Below are 22,397 nucleotides of genomic sequence, written 5' to 3' on the forward strand. Positions count from 1 at the left end.
GATTACGAAAATAAGTACATTCAAAAATATGTCTGTCTCTCTCCGACTTGCTCAGTTCTACATCAAGCGAGTGAGAACATTTCAATGTGACTTATTTTTGTTGACCGATCGATCTAGTTTTAAAGTTTACGATAAATATAATTATTCCAAAAAATAGTGTGCATTTTTAGAAACTATTGAGGATAATATTCGTTTTTATTTATTTTTTTAATTTTCATTTTTCAATCAACAAACTTTACTATCCGTGATTTAGGATAGAATGTTTCTTATACTTAAAAATTGTGATCGTATTTGTAGTGTAAGTAGGAATCAGCCGCTGGCTAGCATTTCATAGAGTACGGTTAGAAGAGCGGGTATCTTGTTGCAATAATTTCCTAGTTAGATAGACGAATAACACAATCTAGTGAATTGTTAGAGCACATACTCACTCCAACGTTTGGCTAGGCACGCGGGCCCTCAACTTTTATAAAGCTTGTTAGACCGTCGGGTAATATAACTAACCTCCTGCCGCATCTGCCAACGTCGAAAACAATACAGGGTTGCCAGACACCTATTTTGAAACTCCCCAAAAAAAAAACTTAAAACGTCACTTTTTCGAAAAAAAATCTCCAAAACTCTTTTGTCGATGTTTTATGCACGATCTAAAATTCTCACGTTATAATATTACAACATACGCCACAGCACATTGACAGATTGGCTGAAACTGAAAAAAAAATATGGGGAAAAATATTCCCAATGGTTTCTCCATCGTTCTTGTTACCAAAAAAACATCGCCAACAAATTGTCTTTTCCCTAAAAATGCGGAATTAAAAGCCAACCTGGCAACCCTGACACACAGCCAAAGCGTAGCAAATTGATCACTATATATAACAAATAGTTATAAAGAGTGGCTTATTAGCTGTTAAAGTTCATTCTATGAAATATTTCTTTTATCGGAAGCGCTAGGATATATATATTAGTATTTGGTGCTGTTTCCTGTACACACCATCTAATTGTATTTTAAGTTATATCCGTAATTTTCTTATCCACCGAAAAAAAGAGACAAGGCGGAAATTTAAACAAACTTCTCAAAACGTACATTGCCCAATAACCAGAGAGAATTAAGTTGACAGCACACATCTAACGGGTTATTTGATTTGCCCAGGTTATTATTCATTCGTCGTTCATTTTAAAATTAAGAGCTGTCAATCATCCGTCCCGTTCCTTTTCGGTGGATAAGAAAATAACAGGTGCAACTTAAAATACAATTAGGAGGTGTCTGCACGAATCAGGACCATTATATTTATTAAACAGGCGTAGATATTTTATAATACTGAACAATAGAGGCGACGCCTGTGATGGAACATTTTAAAATATCAATCGTTTGATCAGTGATGACATAATGTCCAAATTTTTACACATCTAAGTCTAATATAATAAACAATACATTTTTAATAAGTTCGAAATACGAATTGTTTAAGAATATTTTAGTCTCAATAACTTTCATTAAGATCATTCTCATAGTTTCGTTCATTCATAAAAATCACAGATAATAAAGCATGATCATGCGATGGTGGCGCCACAATGTCTTACAATATTATTCTTTATTCCAATTTGTTCATTTTATTATCGAGGGAGAGGAATACATATTGTGCCGACCCCACTTAGAGTGCGATACGATCAGAAGGATGTTATTTATTTTGTAGTCGATTTATGTTCAAGTTATTAGTTACACAATTTTTTCCTTCCAAAAGTTCTCTAACAGACTGAACTGGGGGGTTAAAATGGCCACATCAAAGCAACTCATCTAAGAATGCAATATTGCTATTTGACACTTGTTTGCATTGCGCACTTACTGTTGAATATGCGCAAATGTCAAATTGCAATATTGCTTTTTTTAGAAGAATTGCTTCAATGTGGCCATTTTAACCCCCCTGGTACTTCGAGTATTTTACCGACTTCAAAAAAGATTATCAATTGTATACGTAACATTTACATGGCGCCACTGGTAATGTTTTATTGACTGTAGCAGTGGTTTCCAATTAGCTTTTCCTGATACAAATAACAATTCAAATTCGCGTGCATGAAATCGAAAGTAATAAAAGTACTCAGAAAGCGAGATAGCATTATGGCTAGACACTAAGAGTAAAAGAGAAATCCGATGTGTTTTTTCGCACTTGATTTCTTGGTGGCAAATAGATTCTGCGTACACAAAGCAACCTCACGTACCACTAATTAGGAACCACTGTTCTGTGATTTGAAAACGTCGTAAAAATCACGTAATCATCTTTTTGAAAAAGGTGACTTTTGAAAAATGTGTTTACGTGATTTTCACTATAAAGCGACTTTATCGTATTGAGTCGAAGGTACAAAAAGCTTCGAATCATCTTGCCAAACCCCGTTTTCAGTGTTCATCACAATAAAAAAAAAACATCAAGTCCTATTTTAGTTGTAATTATTTGTAGATAACGTAATTTATAAAATGAATTTATGTAACAATAGTGTTTATTTTAACGGACAAAATTCAGTTCGGCAGTAAAAGTATCGCCGTCTCTTTCTTGTGCTAAGCCCAAGTAAGAGACGGCAATATGTTTAAGCTGACAAACTGTATAAAAATGTTTTTTTCCCGTCAGAATGAACACCAATGTTAAGATATAAGAGTATTTGTGCATTATGTTACAACGGTTGACTGACGTGTCGAGTGAAGTTCACTGCTCAACATACAAATGTACCTATGCATATGTATTTATATGTACAAAATGTAAGATATTGTACATTGTATTGGCACAGCCTTAAGTAACGAGATCTGTTTTACCACATTTTGTTCTAATTTCTTACTCATCCCCCTAGCTTTATCCCGTTTTTCACAGGGTCCGCTTACCTGAAGATTAGACAGGTCCAGTTTTTTACAGAAGCGACTGCCTGTCTGACCATCCCACCCGCGAAGGAAAACCAGCCCAATACAGGTTAGGTCACATACCTCCGAAAATGCATTTCTCGGGAATATGGGTTTTCTCGCGATGTTTTCCTTCACCGCTGAGCACGTAATAATCATATGTGATCCAAACATGAATTCGGAAACAAACTCGACAATCCTTGGTTTGCGATTTCAAAGTGAGAGGCAATCTAATTTCTTAGTAATACTACTAAATAAGTGAAACAATTTAAATATGCGAGTCTTACTTTTTTATATAAAAGTTATTAAAGAGTTATAAAAGGTATTTCATATAATATATTATCATTCATGGATGTGGTAGCCCAGTTGGAAAAAAGCTTGAATCTCACTGCACTGGTCTAAACCAATGATTTGTTTTCAAATCCATGTTTGGATCATAAATGATTATCACGTGCTCAGCGGTGAAGAAAAACATCGTGAGGAAACCCACATTCCCGAGAAATGCATTTCGGAGGTATGTCATCTAAACTGTATTGGGCTGGTTTTCCCTTCGCGGGTTGGAAGGTCTGTTGCTGTAAAAAACCGGACCTGTCAAATCTTCAGGTTAGGTGAGCGGACCCCGTGAGACACGGGTTAACGCTGGGGAGATGATGATATTATATTTATGCGAATTCCTTTCAATCAATCAATTATAATATATTAAATATGTATTTATGAAAACATTGGTAGGTATAGATGTAGACAGCCGTGAGTTATTTGAAACTAATTCAATACCTATTCAAACAAATTATACATAATTATTATAAAATAAAACATGCAAAAATGTTACCATTTTTAAATAAAATTTTCCCTTCTTTCTTCATAAACAAAATGTCGTAAAACAGACTCATTTATTTCTATTATAATTTATAAATATATCAAATATTTTAAACTAATTTTATTGTTTTGAAAATGACCGATGTCGATCAGGATTCGAATGTTAGAGCAATTGTGGAAATGTATTTTTCACAGTTACTTAATAAAATAAAAATATGTATTAAATAAATATATTTTATTTCTAAATCAACCTTTTACATAATTGTTCTGCTCCATTATAGTGTTTATTATAACTAAGTGCTTAGAAAACCGAGTGAGTTTACAAATTAGGTATCTATTATCTACTAAAGTAGTGGTTCCCATCCTTACAAGATTTTCCCGTATACCATTCAAATTCTCGGAGAATCAAATCAATTTATTTGCGAGAACACAGAAATACAAAAGGGTGGTAAAATAATTAACAAAACAGTGCTGTGATACTTTCGGCCTGCATGCAGGCATAGAAATATTTAAAAAAAGTAATAAAATAATGGTACATTGAAAAGAAGGTGTTGCTATTGAAAAATAATTGGCCCATGTTAACAGAGTGAGACCGCGTCTGCTCGCTCCTGTTTTTATAACATCGGTCGCTCCACCACCTTCCTAACCCTAAATTTCTTTTTATTTAAAATATTCAAGCTATAATAACACTTATTCATAAGCCAGAGCGCGGGACAATCGTAGTGTCTTGGGTCCGAGCTCGGGTTGGGTTAGGTTATTCGAATTTATGAGTTTAAATTCATAATTGGGCCATAGATAATTACGTGGTTTCTAGGATTACCCGCACCCTTAATTGAGAACCACTACACTATATCTAAAAACACAACTACTTGATGTTACTAATGTCTAAATACACAGAGTACAGAGGTATTCTTCGTTTAAAAATATATTGTTAAGTACTTTTTTTGCAGTTTATATTTACACCTGAAAGAAGGCAGCAGTTACAGCTTACTGTTAAGTCAGTACTATTCAGAGGCGGAGGATAGGAGTCCTAAATACGGCTTTGAAATAAACTATTCTGAGCGCCATCCCACTCGCGTCAGACAGAGTACTGCGGGGCGGAAGGCAAGAGGGAAACCACGACTATTTTTCCCTAAAAAGTAGCATGGAGAATGCTGCACCGACAAGAGCGTGGCTCTTAAATTAGTGATGACTTTATATTTATTATATCAATTACGAGTAGATAGTACACATGTCATGTGATTTTTATACTCAATATAAATACGAAAATAGTTTACTTTGAAACAAACCTCTAATTCATCACATCACAATACATTTAGTATCACACTTTTAAAATTATAATAACTTTTTAAGTACACAAGGGCCCCGATTCCTGCAGACACCTAATTTTATTTTAGGTTATACCGTCATTTTCTTATTCGCCGAAAAGGAAAGAGACGGATGATTTACATCTGTTGAGTGAGACTACCCTCAAGGTCATGTCAATGTGACAGTTCTCATAAAAACTGCGACTTGAGCATGATCTTGAGGGCAGTCTCAGCTGAGATTCGGTTATCCACCCTTAGTTTTACAGGCCAATGTAGTTCAAGAAATCAATACACCAAATGTGTTTCCTCGAAGGTTTCTCGCTGTATCTGAATCATTGATACAGAAAAGCTGATGGAGTTCTAACCGGTATCAGCCTAGTATCTCCACTGATGGTGTCCACCACGTAATATTCCCTGCCATTTATTATCTTTTTCTTAGCGTTTTCTCTGTTCTTGTATCGGGCGTTGAGGCCAAACAGCGAGTCGTATGGAGGCGGGCGACTGTCGTCTCGGTCTTTGAAGCGGATCTTCTTGCTTTTCTTGCGTTTCGTTGTTTTAGGAACTGTATCCGTTTTGTTATGGGCCCTGTTGATGTAGCGACGAAGGACCACCTGTAGGTATGAGTTTGGTTATAAAAAACGGAAAAAATAATTGAGAAGATAGTTCACAATGAGTGACTTTCCAGGGTAAGTTCCCCAATAATATAAATGGCGCTGTAGAACTTGTTAACTACCTATTTTCTCATTACTCGGGTACATTTATTCAAAAGTACAAAGTAATGGCAGAAGCATATATAAAAATAATTGTTGCTTGATATTTACATATTTACTGATGATGATGATATTTAGATCACATTATGTAAGTAATGTGGTTGGCACAGGTGTTCGAAGAACTAACCTACAAGCCATAATGGATACAATGAGTTTCAAGCAGTCTTTTCTTCTTCTTATCGTGTGGGTTGTGAGGTGGAATACCAGCCTCATCGACCCTGGTGTAAGGGTTATGATTGAGCCGCCAAAGGCCCCTGACATGGCTCATGTAACGATTACTCACTTACATCAGTAAGGAGTAACCGGGACCAACGGCTTAACGTGCCGTTCATATTATAGGGTTATTATAAATGTTACTGTCGTACTAACGTGTGATAAACTTTCTTCTTTTTATAACTTCAAATAAGACCGCGCTTGTCATCATAAGGTTCATCATATCCATCTTGGGACTTCGTATCAACAGTGGCCTTTTTGTCTTTGATTATTTGTGGCTCTGCCCACCCCATTAGGGATTACGGCCGTGAGTTTATGTATGTAAAAGTTACCTCAGTAATAAACACCGCTCCTGCTGTAGCCAATCCGATGCCCATGATGACGTAGGTCATCTGCAGGTCACTATTCCTCAGCTTGCGGTCCTTGGACTGCAGGTCCAGTGGACACATCTTGGTGCTCGGCAGGTCCCGCGACTGCAGAAAGTCCACTATCCCAGCTTGCAGCAGAAATACGATCCTAAGAAGATCAATAGTAGGTATAATTTCAATCAACTTTAAGAAAGTAAGATGATCCGTGCTTCGGAAGGCACGTTAAGCCGTTGGTGGTTACTATTTACTGATGTAAGTGAGTAATCGTTACGTGAGTTATGTCAGGGGCCTTTGGCGGCTCAATCATAATCCTGGCATCAGGGTTGATGAAGCTATTCCACCTCACAACCCACACGATAAGAAGAAGAATCAACTTTAAAAAACTATGGATTAAATAATGATGAAGAAATACCATGCTGTTTATAGCAAATAAGGGGGCGCGCCAACTCAAGACGAAAATATTTGTCCTAACTTTTTAGGGGGTTATTGGGTTAGTTACGAGGTTTCAAATGTTATTGGTACACAAATCAAGAAGGTTCATCAATTTTGATTAAAAGAGAGATAAACTAGGAATAAGTATGTACCTAAATACTATCTACATACATACAGAATCTCACGCCTAATTCCCACCAGGTTGAGCAGACTATGGAATTCTATTTGCTTCGATCCTGACACACTTCTCTTACTTTCTCCACATTCATAAATCGTTTAATACACGCACGCCGGTTCAGAGTAGATCGTCATCATCGTCATCATCAGCCCATTAACGTCCCCACTGTTGGGGCACGGGCCTTCCCTATGGATGGATAGGGAGATCGGGCCTTAAGCCATCACGCGGGCCCAGTGCGGAGTGATGGTTATTAACGACTGCTAATGCAGCCGGGACCAACGGCTTAACGTGCCTTCCGAAGCACGGAGGAGCTCGAGATGAAAACTTCTTTTTTTAGTAGATCGTACTAAACCTTTTCTAAGGATATCTTCAATTTACTTTCTACAATCTTAGTAAATCAATTTTCATTAGCTACTTACACAGGATCAAACAGCGTCTGAAGATAACTATTCTTCGGGAAGGCGAATGCTCTTGGAATCTTCAGGAAAGGCTCCGGAGCAACAACGTAAGTGCATCTATCAGACTCATCCACTCCTTCTCTGGTCTTCATCAGGTAATCAGCGTACATGACATGGTCTATTGATGTTTGTTCTTTGACTAGAACTGCTCCTCCAAGCACGAGGGGCAGGAAGTCGCGGTCTTGAGTGAAGGAGCGGAATTCAGCGCGACCTGTTGCCACCATCCTGCTGAGGTAGTAAAGATCTTCTTCCGGCTAAAGAAAGTAACATAACATACACATAAAATATTTTCACGACTATATCCCAATACTGAGACAGACACTAGAGAAACCCACAAAAAACCAAGAAGAAGAAATCAAGAGGAAAACCACTGCTCTATTTACCTAAAAAGTAGCATGAAGAATGCTACACCGATAAGAGCGTAGCCTCACCGAGCTTTCTGTTAGAGCAACGTGATAGGTGGTTAACCGTATCGCCGTCTATAAGTGGTCGAGGCATCTGTGGTAGTTAAAACTGCACTTAAGATAAATTAACACTTTCAAGGAAAGAACGTCTAATGACGTTCCGATTCCAAGGTGTCATATTACCTATTATGAACCATCAATGACCCATTCTGCCCGTGAAAGGGTTAATAAGTCATACTATTTATGAAACGTTTACGGCTTTGAAATAAGACTGTTCTGGCCGCCATCCCACTCGCGTCAGACAGAGCACTGCGGAGCGGAAGGCAAGAGGGAAACCACTGCCAAAGTCAAATCAAATATACTTTATTGCACTTTTCAACAATCAGACATAACGCGTGAATACAGTACAATTTGGGCCCTACAAAAATGAATGCCCTTTGGGACTGCCTTATTTTTTCCCCGGATTAAACAAGTTCGGTTTTTTACAGAAGCGACTACCTGCGTGACCTTCCAACCCGCGAAGAGAATACCAGCCTCTAAAAATGAATTTCTCGGGAGTATGGGTTTCCTCACGATGTTTTTCTTCACCGCTGAGCACGTGATAATCATTTATGATTCAAACATGGATTTGAAAATAAATCATTGGTTTAGACCAGTGCAGTGAGATTCAAGCTTTTTTCAAGATTCAAGCTGAGCACGTGATAATCATTTATGATCCAAACGTCATGAGTTCGAAAACAAATTCGTTAATTAGTTTAGGCCTGTGCAGGATTCGAACCTGCGACCTCAAAGTAAGGGGCAAGCGTTCTACCAATTGGGCTACGGCTCACTGCCACTGCGGCACCGATATTACGTACAGTCATGAGCAATTCATGTACCCACTTTAGAACCCTGTCGCACTATCATATGACATTTAGTGAGACTTACGGTTTAATTTGTCAAAAAAGTTAATGTGACATGGTACCAAAGTGTATACATATTAATGCTCGTGACCGTACAGTACAGCTATTTCAAAAGTTCACCAACTTACATCTTTCACCAAGTATTCGATGGAGCCACCCTCAGCAGCCACCCAGCGATAGTTCTTCTTGTACAAGTCCGCGGTATTCTTGATGTCCAACGTAAACTTGGACAGGGTCAGGAAGGCGGTCAGGTTGGCCGTGTAGAACGAGGACAGCAGGATTATGAAGATCCACCACGTCGCGAACAGAAGGCGAGTCGTGTCTGGGTAAGAAGATTGATAGGAATACCTACTGTTAGATCTTCTTCTTCTTCTGGTGTCAGGGTTACTATTAAGCCGCCAAAGGCCCCTGACATGGCTCATGTAACGACTACTTACTTACATCAGCAAGTAGTAACCGGGACCAACGGCTTAACGTGCCTTCCGAAGCACGGATCATCTTGCTTTCGGACAATCTGGTGATCAGCCTGTAATGTAATAACCAAACTAGGGACCCATAAAGGTGAGCTCAGTGGCGCAGCGGTAAACGTGCTCGGTCTGCGATTGTTGAAGTTAAGCAACTTTCGCAAAGGCCGGTCATAGGATGGGTGACCAAAAAAAAAGTTTTCATCACGAGCTCCTCCGTGCTTCGGAAAGCACGTTAAGACGTTGGTCCCGGCTGCATTAGCAGTCGTTAATAACCATCAATCCGCACTGGGCCCGCGTGATGGTTTAAGGCCCGATCTCCCTATCCATCCATAGGGAAGGCCCGTGCCCCAGCAGTGGGGACGTTAATGGGCTGATGATGATGATGCACTATGGGGTACACCCAAATAGGCAATTGTTCGTATTATTTTATGATATTTTTATGTTTTTGGTAAATCGTATTAATGTGTATTTATTGTAATGTTATTATTTTGTCATATTTTGAAATACTAAATAATTATATGTAAGTAAGTTTAAGTAGTATATATCAATGTACATATATACCGCGATGTCCGTGGCCTCACTCGGCAGGGCCCGCAGAATACCAGCGTCGTGGCTCACGCCGCGACTTATGCTGAGCGAGGTCCTTTTATTCCGGACTCCACCGCAGATGATCGGGCCGTCAGTGCGTTGCATTTAGTATACTTAGTTTTATTATTATTGTTTTATGATTTTGGTTTGTTTTTCTTTTTGTTTTGGATATATATTTTTTGTCTGTGTACTTATTGATTTCCGTGTGGTTTCTGTCCTGTGTTAAATGTAATGTACCTACCTGTCTGTGTCTGTGGTGCCCGGAAGTAATAAATGTTTCTTTCTTTCTTTATTTCAATCCCCGGTTCATGTAGGACTACTTATTGCAGATTAAACTGAGCTATCGGGTCGATGGTTAGTGGACCGGGATTGCTAGGCTTAGGAGATAGATGGGCCCGACACTTGGAGTGGTTTTTTTGGACAAACACTGTTGTACTATATTTATATGTTAAAGTTTTAACTCTTACGTTTGCTAAGAAGATTTATGGCTGTTTTAATTTAGAAGTTAATTTCTGTTTAAGTTTTATTCATATTTATTTATATATAATTATATACACCTAGATATATAGATACGTTTTGTTGTTGTAATTATGAATGCTGTACCTGTAATTGGTGCACATATACAAAAACTAATTTAAGAATAAGACTTGCATTTTATAACTTTAAAATATGTGTACTGTTGGTATACCTATCTAAATAAATAAATAAACACTGCCCTACAATATAGTGTAGTTTCCAACTAGTCAAATCAGTTGCTTTTTAATAAACGTAAAAACACAAAATTTCTACGGAATTTGTATAAAAGATCAACTTGTGACGTCATAGAAAAACGTAACAAAATGTCGCACATATTATTAAATTTTTTTTAAATTCATAAATAAGTGGTTGCAGGCTTTGCCCTCTCCCTATATGGGAACTCTCCTCGACAGCGACTCGATGCGTGTGGCGGTTGCTCTCCGCCTGGGCTGCGATGTTTGTCAAACACATTAATGCATTTGCGGGTCCACGGTGGAAGCGAATGGCCATCATGCGTTGAGTTGCAGTCGGTGCTCGGGGAGATTCCCTCGCCATCACGCGTTGAATGATATCGTCCGGAGGGCACTGATATCAGCCAACATACCATGCGTGTTGGAGCCCCCAGGTCTTTGTCGTACTGACGGGAAAAGGCCGGACGGTTTAACACTGGTGCCATGGGAGAGGGGAAAAAGCCTACTGTGGGACGCAACTTGCGTAAGCACTTTCGCTGCGTCTCATCTCAAGAGCACAGTGCGGAACGCCGGTGCGGCTGCTGAAGCTGCAACAGACAGAAAGCGGGACAAGTATGCTGTTCTGGGGGCCAAATACCACTTTGTCCCTTTGGCCTTCGAGACGACGGGATGTTGGGGATCGGACGCCCTTAACTTTGTTAAGGAGATTGGGCGTCGGTTACGAGAGAGGGGATGTGATGCTCGCTCCAGGGCCTACCTGATGCAAAGGCTGTCCATCGCCATTCAACGTGGCAACGCGGCGAGTGTTATGGGGACCTTTGCGCCGGGTGAGGCGAGGGGGGGCCTGTTTGACTAAGCAGGGATCCCTGCTACAATGTTTAGTTAAGGTATTTTCTGTTTTTTGTATTTATTTTTTTTTTCTTTGTATTTTCCATTTTTATGTGATAATTACGTTGAATAAATGATTCTGATTCAATAGAACATAGAAAGCGTTTTTGTCACCTTTAGATTTGTCTTTATACCTAGAAAACTACCCAATTAGGTAGTTAAGTTCCTAACTAGGTAGGTAGGTATATTGACGAAATCCATACTGACATGTGTCATACCTAACTACCTACCCAGTGTACTTAAAGTCCTAAGTAAATGTCCGTGTCACAGATACAAAACACTACATTTGTTGTCATCAACTCCCCATAATAATCAACGGTGGTCAGTCGATAGCGACGTTAATGCGAGTTTTCACGTCATCCATCAATGTTCATAACACGCCCTCAAAACCTTTTATGCTTTAGGTAATCATTAGAATGTTCCTATCACTGCATTAGCGATAAATCACCAACAAAATTACAGTTTTCGGCCTTATATTTGTAATCATAACATATTATTATCATTTTGTACGCTTAAATATAGTTAATATGATGACACATTTTATGTTAAAAATTACCTATCTACCTAAACCACGAAATTACATAAATACTTAATTAACAAAAATAATGCTATTTACTGCACTCGTCAAAAAGCCCGCCCCTGACTAATCCGGGCGCGAAGGTGCCCATTACACTAGCCGCATTTCCTCGCTGTACAGCAATGGACAACCTTTGCGCCAAGAACAATCCTGCACGGGGGTCATCTCTACTCTCTCTTAAACGACGTCCGATTTCCGCTATAAATTCTTTAGCATCGCTACCCCAACAACCCGTCGTCTCAACAGCAAGCGGGATAAAAATGTAGCGACCTTACTAGGTCTACCTAAACTAGGTTTTATAAATAATATAAGTTAGTATACTATAGAGCCCGCGGCACGGGTTTTGCGCGGCGCGAATTATATCGCGGCCTTCAACCAAACGCTGTGTTGGTTAAAGTCCTCGATTTAATTCGCAACGTGTGTAGCGGAAAAACCGTGCCGCGGGCGCAGGATCTTGACCAGTATAGATATATAATGTAGGTAAGTAAGTACCTAACTATAGAGTCTACAGTTCTATCTCTATCTGCTCAGCCTGTATCGGCGCGTATAGGCCTCCTCTCTTTCACACCATCCTTTCCGGTCTTGTGCTAGTCTCATCCACTGATTTCCGTCATACCTCACAACGTCATTCGACTTCAATGTCGCATACCATCCCAAGGCCACCATTCCGTAACTGTCTTAGTCCATCTGTCTTCATCATCTACAGTTACCTTTACATAATTAACGACAAATGGCTTTCCATTTCCAGACAATAAGTTATTTTTAAACTAATTTACTCACTCGCTTCAGGCGCTAGTGTCGTTCCTTGTTTGATGAAAGCAGCGTAGACGAACCAGAAGCTTGGCGACAGAGGGATGTCCTGCTCACCATCTCTGACGATCTTAGCGCGAAGCTTCGTCAGTAGCGTGATGCAGGGGACGTAGGATATTAGCGCTGCTAGAATTAGATACCTGAGAGGCATGGAAATAGATAATTAAAACAAATACTTAATACCGGGTGCTTACCGCGTTAAAATCAGGGATATGAAACTCCCGATATTTCGATCAGTCACCTCTGATTTTAACGCGGTGAGAACCCGGTATTATGTGTTTTATTTATGATAATTACCGCCTAAACCTAAGGGAAGTAAATACGCTACAAATAATTACAAGGTTTTGTTTGTGGAGACAGATAGAACGGAACAAGGAGAAAGCCATATAAGTATGTGTGATGTGGCAAATCTACAATAATTTAAGTTACTTATGTCCAAAAAACGAAACGCGGATATCATCTTATTTCGGTCGGTCCGGGACCAGTCAGCAATATCCTAACTAAACTCCCTAGTTTGAGACACTACAACGATTAGTTTGACAAAAATCTCCCTACCACAATTGTTTTTTTTTGTGATATGTCCCCATAGACATTACAAAAAAAGTTATATAAAGTTTATAAAGTTAGTGATTATTTAGAAGATATGAATACATGGGATTAACTGTCTGAGAACTGATATTAGGCAGCTAAATTACTCAATAACAATATTTTATATTTATTTATTTTTTTAAAGAACGTCTAGGGCCCTGTGCCGAGGTTTTTCTTGCAGCTTTTTTTCCCCGGCTATACAGGTTGTGAGAAGCTGCAGTAGTTTTAGACGGATGAGACGATCGTTATGTAAAAATTGACGATTCAAAGTGTAACTATGTTACATAAATAATTTTGAATAGGATTCGGGCGTGTTTAGAGATGTGCTATGGGCGTGACTCACCAGACGTTGGTCTCAAAGGGCGCCAGCAGGCCGGAGCCGGTGGCGGACTCCTTAGGCCTCCGCAGCATCATGGACCACACGCCCTCATCCAGGTAGTTGGAGAACGTCACCTTCCGCCGGAACTTCACCAGCATTGGCAGGAACGCTGCCGCCATGTCCACTAGCTGCGCGAATAATGAAAATAGGTGTCAATAATGCATATTCTGAGCAAATTTTGTTTTAAGTCGTAAATCGTAAAAAACATAAAATTACGGTGTACTTATTATAATAATATAATAAGTGATTGTCAAATAAATAATAATAAAAGTACCTATAAGCTTAGCTTACAACCCTACTAAGTAATTAATTACTTAGCTGAAAGTACCAGTAAAAGGTCATGTCATAATTTCAATAAAAATGGAAAATACCGTAGAAAAAAGATATTGGTTCAAAATGGGCAATACTCAGGCTGCTATTTGTCGAATGCCACATTTTTTACAGCGTCTTAATATCCTAGTATTACTACTTACTTGTTACTAGGGAATACAATCCCGATCTCGCGGGATCTCGTCTAAGGATCAATCCCGAAGCATAATATATGACGAGACCCCATTCGAGATTTATGGGATTGGGCGAATCTCCTTGAGTTATATACTTTTTGTTTGGATTATGCAGATTCTAAAGAAAATTTAATTATTTACTTTTAAAATAGAAGAATAAAGGTTTTTGTTTTCTTTAAAAAAATAGTTTGTTTTATTTAAGTTCAATTTCCCAAACAAGCTGTTTTTCATCGTTCTCAGCCATCCTAACTTTACATTTTTTTATGAACTAGACGAGATCCCGAAAATTACGGGATCTCGCAGGATTGGTATTACCAATTTCTCGAATTCTCGCGGGTTCTCGAATTTGTGTTCTTCAGTCGGGATTGCATTCCCTACTTTTTAAATCACACCTCCAAAACACTTCTCGTGGGTTTATGAGGATTTATCCTTGGTCATTACTCACGCTGCTATTGACGAGCCCGATGACGGAGTCCTCAGGTCTGCTGCCTCCCACCTCAAAGTTCCTGTCCGGCTCCACCACCTCGAACGTGAAGTTGAACCTCTTCCGCAGCACATCCATGATGACGAATGCCACCCCCTGGCCGGTGAGGGTGCCATTCTCTGACCGCTCCACCCAGCTTAGAGGGTAGTTCTAGAAGGTTTCATATTTATTAATTTATATAACATAAGTTTATGACTTGGGGTAGTCAGAGGTACATTCATCGCAACATGAATTAAGTAACCACGACTCACCGAGCTTTCTGTTAGACCGTTAATAGATTAGTGATTATCTAGAAGATATGAATGCACGGGATTAGCTGTCTGGGAACTAATATTAGACAGCCAAATAATTACTAAATTGTATAACCGTACTTTAAAAAAAAATGTCTAGAACCCTGTGCCGAGATAACAAATGGATAATCAATATCATTGCTTTTTAAGATGAATTTATTTAATGTGGCCTTTTAAACTTACACTTCAGGACCCCGATACCGACCCCGCCGGCGTGGTCGACGATTTCCCTCATTCAGCGCTTATCGCTATCGACCCATTAGGGTCGATTAATTCTTTCAAATATTTTTCCTCTCAGACGACGCCCTGAGCCGAGGTTTGCGCCCAACTCGGCACCCTCAGGCCTGTTGTCTTAAACGTTGTACCGGGTGAGAGCCTTCAGCGCTCCCCATTTGTCCGGCCAAGTAGTTAATGCCAAAAAAAAAACCCCATTCTAGGTACATAGGTAGATGGTGAGTAGAGTAAATGATGGGAGAGTTATATTAGTAAACCAGCCGCCGTAGCACGTACTGCATATCGCGCGCGTTGCGATATATTCAGAACCAATAGAATCGCTTAGCCAATAACGTTGGTCCATATAAATGTGAGGACAAGAAACGGTTTTGCAGACATTTGAAAAGGATAAGTAGAAATACTATATAAACGTTATGCTTACTTACAGACTAGTTTAAACTTATTTTATTTTTGCGACGGCATTTTAGTAATCTAAAACGCGGTGTATTCGCTGACTTTTTGTTCTTCAGTGTTCTAGAGTGAGACGTAGTACTTAGGTATAGTGAAGATAATATTGATTTTGTTATTTACTTATTTATTTACTTACCGTATACGTAGCAACTTTGAGGTGCTTCCCATTTAGGTCGTTGATCAGACTTTGCAGCGCTGCTTGCTTTTTAGTGAGTTGACCATCTGTGGAAGAGAATAATCTATAGGTTCCTAGTATAATTTAGGGATGGTGGCGATAGCAGGTACCAGCCCCTACGGACAGAAATGCTGTTTACGCAGAATAATGTCTTTTCTTATTGGTCGATATACGTAATTCGCCCCGTGTGCGTCGCGGTTGCTGTGTCGCGGGGACTAATGAATAGAGAAGTTGTAACATAATGTGTAGTTTTTTAGCATTTCTTTCTCCTTCAGCGTTCAACGCTATCGGAGATTTTAATTTAAACTAAATCCCGATATTTGATCCCGGTTAGGATTTGTCAGTCTTGTAGGTTTTTGTTATTTCAACGCGCCTATAGATCGGGCGAAATAGTGACAACCGATCGAAACAAACTTCAATGGTTCAGGTTAAAATATAATTGAGTAATTGGCTAAATTAGCTGCATAAAAAGGTGTTAGCGACTACGCTATACATAGGACTAACTCATTAAATAGTCTCTTAAAAGAATCCTTCGGATTAAGGCGTCTAAGGACCTACTTATTGCAAAAATAAGTAAGTAAATACTTGCTTGAAAAAACAAAACCCGTAATGCATATAATCCGGGTGCTTTCAAGGCCAGAGTGAACAGGCACCTTCTGGGCGAGCTCGCTCAATCTTAGGCCTCGTCAATGCCTTCTGCCAAGTCTGGGGCCAAGAGCAAACCCATCAAAGGTAAAAAAAATACCAGCTAGTACCTTTTAGTTAAATAGATTTCATGTCAAACAGGTAAGAGCGGTAGAAATTGAGTAAAACATAGTGTAGGTACCTAAGAGCGGATTATCATAAACGGGTTCACAGAAAGTGGCGTTTTATTTATTTATTTTATTTATTTATAAAGTACAACCACATCACATATATTAAAACATTTTACATATAAGGTTACGGTATTATGACTAATATATATGACAATTACGGCGTACATAACTTATACAATTAAGGGTACTTAAGTATTTAAAAATAAAGTAAAATTAAAATTACACAACAAACTTAAATATTAGAAATTAGAAAGATATAAGTATAAGTAAAAAAAGTAAAATATAAGTAAGTAATTAATATCTGTTGAGCTTTAAATAATCTAAAATTTTTCTCATATATATATTCAGCGGATCATGGAACACATCAAGATCTAAGATTTTGTTACAAAAAGAGTTGTATTCTTTAAAAGTTCTGGTTAGCGGGGCTTGAAGACCAAGATTCGTTTTACAACGGGGAGTATAAAATATATTTGTTATTTTATGTCTGGTATACTTATGTGGCACGCTGAGTGAGATGCTCTCGTGAAGGTGATGGCATTGTATAACTCCATTCACAAGTTTGTGCAGAAAGCACATATCCAACAATAGTCTACGATCGCGTAAGCTTATCATGTTGAACTTATCCAAGCGTTGTTGGTAAGGCTGTCTGTGGGAGAATCCGCTGGTGTGAAATGCCAAGTACCTGGTGAAGGCGCGTTGTATGCTCTCAATACGTTGTGAGTGTACTGCGTAAAATGGACTCCATGCGATACTTGCATACTCGAGATGGCTTCGTACAAGAGCGTTGTAAAGAAGAGTCTTGGTTTTATTTTGTTTAAAACCAATACAGTTTCTTTTAAGGAATCCAAGCATCTGAGCCGCCTTAGTAACAACTTTGTCTGTATGTGTGATGAAATTTAATTGACTGTCTATTATAACACCCAGATCTCGGATCTCCTCAACCTCTTCCAATGTGACGTCGCCAATCTTATACACAGAAGCAAGTGGTTTTTTCTTCCGGGTATATTTTATATGAAAGCATTTCTTGACATTAAGAGTCATATAATTAGAGTCACACCAGGCCTTAATTTCATCTAAATCGGCCTGCACGAGGGCAACATCAGAGGGAGACTTGACAGGACTATAGATTTTCAAATCATCAGCGTAAAGGGACTTCCGACAATGCTTGATACGATCTGTAATATCGTTTATAAAAATAGTAAATAATATTGGACCCAAATGAGAACCCTGCGGCACTCCTGATTCTGCGAGATAGGCATCCGACTCGTAGCCATTGATTACCACACTCTGGGGTCTTTGATGCAGGTAAGATTGAAACCATTGCAATAGAGAGCCTCCGAATCCGAACATATTAAGTTTATTTAGAAGTAAACAATGATTCACTTTGTCAAAAGCGCTGCTGAAGTCTGTGTATATGGCGTCGATTTGTGACCCATTGTCCACATCTTTACACAAGCTAGTTATAAATGGTACAAGGTTAGTCTGCGTGGAGCGGCCTTTTCTGAAACCGTGTTGATAATCTGAAATACTGTTTTCAACAAAAGACGTAATTATGGGATGCAAAACTGCCTCGAACAACTTCGAAAAACAAGATAGTATCGATATAGGCCGATAATTTCTAACGTGCGTCTGATCTCCCTTTTTATAGACAGGTACGATTCGTGCCTTCTTCCATTCTTCAGGAAATTTACCTTCTTCCAATGAGCGATTAAATATTAAGGTCAAGGGATATGCCAATACCGACCCACAGCGCTTTACAAATAATGGTGGGATTGAATCAGGACCTGCCCCTTTTAATGAATTTATTTTTTTAATAGTTAGTAACACATTACGCTCATTTAATTTTAAATTATTAACCGAATTGTTTGAATTGAATACCCGGAAATCTTGTGTGACATGGGCAGTGACATCGGTACTATTGATTGAACGAAAATGGTTTGCAAATAAGTCAGCAATATCAGGGCCTGACTCGACGACTACATCGTCCATTTGCATTCTAGCTGGAATGGTAGTATGCCCACCGCGTTTGTTTTTGATAAAACTCCAGAACACTTTCGGGTTTTTAGGAATATTAGACTCAATTTTGTTTTTATAATCATTATAACATTTGTCAAATAGTTTGTGACAGCGAGAACGAAGTATCTGAAATTCAATCTCATCACGAGGGTTTCCGAATTTACGATACCTAACACGCGTTCTTTCTTTTTCACTCAAGAGCTTTATAAGTGCGTTACTAAACCAAACTGGGGTGTTAGACTTGGTGGAGCCGCGTTTCGGCACATACCTACTAATTACGTTATATAAAACATTATATAATTCAGATACCATATCATCAACACATTTACAATCTAATATTTTTTCCTGCCAGTTAATTTTCTTGAGATCCTGTATTATAGAATTATAATCAGCCTTATAATAGTTATATTTAACATTAATCTTTGGACGGAGATAACTAACACTAGGATAAACAATACTTAACAGAAGACTAGGATGATTATTATACGTTTTAGATATATTAAATAAAGGACTAGTTACAGATATTTGAGGTAGATTACTTAATATTAAATCGAGAAATCTGCCAACACTATTAGAAATACAATTACATTGTTGCAAATTATTTGCCGACATAAAATCTATTAGAGAATGACCTAACGCTGTATTATAATTAGAAGGAGTCATTTTTGTGCTATCTTTCGAAGAAGTCCAGTTAATAAACCAGAGATTAAAGTCACCAAGGATTACCAGGTCATCGGTTTGATCTATCACATTGTTTACGCTTTCTAAAAATCGAGATAAAGTTTCTAATTTTACTGGTGGTGGTAAGTAAACGACGCAGATAGACAGTTTTCTTAATGTGTTATTAACAGAAACTTGAAGCGTGACCCATAGAGTTTCCACGTCAATTTCCCAGTTCTGTACTCGAACTGAGGGTATGTTACGTGATACCGCTATCATCACTCCTCCTCCGTCCTTCTTTGTATTATTAGAGCACAGTCGGTCTCTACGATATACTATGTACCTACTATCGAAAAGTTCGTTATTTGAAATTTTTGCATTTAGCCAAGTTTCGGTAAAAGCGATAACCTTGTAATCAGAAGTAACCACGTTTTTAAACAAATCATTAGTTTTAGTTCGTAGACCTTGGACATTTTGGTAATAAATGTCAAGCATTTCTAATACGTAACTACCAAAACATTCGTATCATTAAACATAAGTTAATTAAGATTATTAAGAAAATCTAGGTTTTTTATTAATAGTGATTGGTGATTTTCATCTTTACGGACGAAAATGCGACCATTACGAACCCAGACAAACTTGAAAGCCAACTCCTTTGCTTTTTTGCGAGCCGCAGCATGTAAGTGTTTATTTGCAGGCGACAGATGTTCAGCAACGTAGACGGGTGATCGAGTTCCTCCAATGCCTAAGTGGTGGGAACTTAGTTTATCTTGAGAATTGGTCTTATTGAACTTCGTAACAGCAGCTAATACAGTATCTCGGACACGTGGGCTTCGTAATTTGGCGACAACAGCTCTCGGTCTATTATTATCATTAGATAACTTAGCCACTCTTGTGACATGCAGAATATCATCCACCTTGAGGGAATTATCTACAGCTTTTGCAAGCTGCACAACGGTATCGTACAGATTCTCCGACCTGTGCTCCGGAACACCGTTAATCTCTAGGTTAGATTCTCTCATGTGCAGTTCGACAGTATTCAGTCGCATTGTCAGATCATTCACTGAAGACTTAAGTTTCTCATTATCCTTCGTTAAATCAGCAATTGTTGCAGTTGTTTTCTCCAAAGTTGACTTCATGTCTTCAAACTGGGTATTAAAAAAGTTTACAGCTTCCTGAAAACTAGCCATCTTTTCATTGATACTCCTAAGTTCAGAAGTAACTAGCTGCTTAATGGTCGCATTCATTATTGAAGGAAATTCTTGTTTCAATATTACTCGTAACCTATCTTCGGTCACATAGTTTAGGCAGCCTTGCGGCGATGACACGTTCTGCGCGGTCTGCAGGACATCTGAATCATCATCATCTGTCAAGGAGCCAGTCTCACATGTATCACGCAATTGTAAGGGTGTTTTAGTATTGCAAACTTTAGGTTGTTTGCAGCACTTCGTACACTTCCAAGCGACCTTATGTGATTGGCTCATAACACCAAATTTCTTATTTGATATTCCTGCGCATTTGATATCGTAATTTAGTTCGCAGACAGAACAAACTAAGTATTCATGCTTCGGTAATGCATTGCAACAGCCCGCGCATTTTTTATCCACCTGCTGAGACTTACTTGCAGAGCCCTTCATTGTGCTTCCCGTTAATAATAATATTATTATTTCCCGATAGTCAAAGTTGGTAGGTAGGTAAGTAGCGAACTAGCGCAATAACGGTCGAGTCTCGCGAAGTTCGCGCACAAAACGTCGCAAGCGCCGTGGAGATCGCGTCGCTTACGCGTATTCGTCACACTGCTCCGTGACCCCGTACTTGACCTCGTATTATTTTGTGTTTTTTCAATAAATTACTTATTAAACATCACTTTTTTCCACTAGTAAACACTTGTCCGAAATCACAACTTTATAAGGAATGTATGAGTATAAATTTTAACTTAAACAGTTCAGTTAAAACCACCGTAATTATTTTTTAAAGTGGAGCAAATAAAAACACTGTTTACCCGGCGAGTTAAACGGTAATTAAAATAAATAAATAAAGTGGCGTTGCATATTGTGGAGATGATCAGCTCGAGTCCGGTGGCCATGACATCGTTGGGGCGGTGACCACCGCGGGATGGTCATTTGGACGGTCGATGGTCGTGCGGTCACCACCGCGGCGCGGCTCGGTTTGAGGATGCGCCTACATGCCTGTTACGTATGTCACACGCTATGGTAGTTAATGTACGGTAGATTACTGTGGATATTACTTTAATTACTTACCTGACTTTTTAAATAGTTTAGTATCATATAAAACACAATTTGAAAACAAAAAAGATCCACAAATGTAACGTATTTTTAACTTATTTTAAACTGGATCGAAGAAAATGGAAGTCCATAGTTTCTGCTTACCCCGTGGTAACTAAGCGTGACTATATATGTGAGGCGGGGAGCGGAGAGTTGCCGTTCTACAAGTACGTAGTATTAATCCTTATTCTATGCCGTAGGTTCACTTAGTCCCCCCGAGTATCTCAGCTATTTGTAAGACTTTTGATCAATAATCCCTTTAATGGTTAAGTAGGTACTCGGTATTAACCACTACATCGTCGAAACTGCAAATCTCGCAAATAATAACGGCCTTTCCCAGGCTAAGTTTCCCCAAAAAAGAAATAAGTATACATGGCTCTCTCTGTAAAGTAAAAATACGGTAATATTCACGTTAAATCTGTATTTAATGTGAATCTTCTTCTATCGTGTGGATTGTGAGGTGAATTTCCAACCCCATCTACCCTGGTGTCAGGGTTATTACTGAGCTAATTTGAATAAGTAAGTATTACTGTAGTTGTTCATTGCTCAGGAACAAAATTACTTACTTATACAAAAATCCAACCCACCAACCCGCAGTGCACCAACCGGCTGATTGAGGGGAGGCCTGTGCCCAGCAGTGGGATGTATATAGGCTGCTTATGTATGTTATGTATACAAAAATATAATGCAATGGTAGAGACATATACCTATAAAAATATTTTTTTCTTGATATATAAATCAGATATGTTTAGAATTGT

The 22,397-nt window shown here is 38.8% G+C and overlaps 1 protein-coding gene across 1 annotated transcript; it reads right to left on the bottom strand.

The window, feature by feature from the left end:
• Positions 1-3,911: 3,911 nt before the first annotated feature.
• LOC126382368 (glutamate receptor ionotropic, delta-2) lies at positions 3,912-21,528 on the bottom strand. Its single transcript, XM_050032187.1, has 10 exons — positions 21,391-21,528; positions 16,690-16,721; positions 15,825-15,910; positions 14,676-14,864; positions 13,692-13,855; positions 12,731-12,900; positions 8,852-9,045; positions 7,379-7,671; positions 6,314-6,497; positions 3,912-5,609 (listed from the first exon to the last, which is right to left on the bottom strand). The coding sequence occupies exons 1-10, from the start codon at positions 21,438-21,440 to the stop codon at positions 5,331-5,333; spliced, it is 1,641 nt and encodes a 546-aa protein (XP_049888144.1). The 5' UTR covers positions 21,441-21,528; the 3' UTR covers positions 3,912-5,330.
• Between the last annotated feature and the right edge of the window lie 869 nt (positions 21,529-22,397).

This window comes from Pectinophora gossypiella, chromosome 4 (genome assembly GCF_024362695.1).
Source record: "Pectinophora gossypiella chromosome 4, ilPecGoss1.1, whole genome shotgun sequence".
NCBI lineage: Eukaryota > Metazoa > Arthropoda > Insecta > Lepidoptera > Gelechiidae > Pectinophora > Pectinophora gossypiella.

Coding starts and splice junctions, on each gene's coding strand:
- LOC126382368 (XM_050032187.1), bottom strand. CDS start 21,440: ATGGCCACCGGACTCGAGCTGATCATCTCCACAATATGCAACGCCACT. Junction 12,901..13,691: donor CCCTTTGAGACCAACGTCTG/GTGAGTCACGCC, acceptor CATGCCTCTCAG/GTATCTAATTCTAGCAGCGC. Junction 6,498..7,378: donor CAGACGCTGTTTGATCCTGT/GTAAGTAGCTAA, acceptor TGATCTTCTTAG/GATCGTATTTCTGCTGCAAG.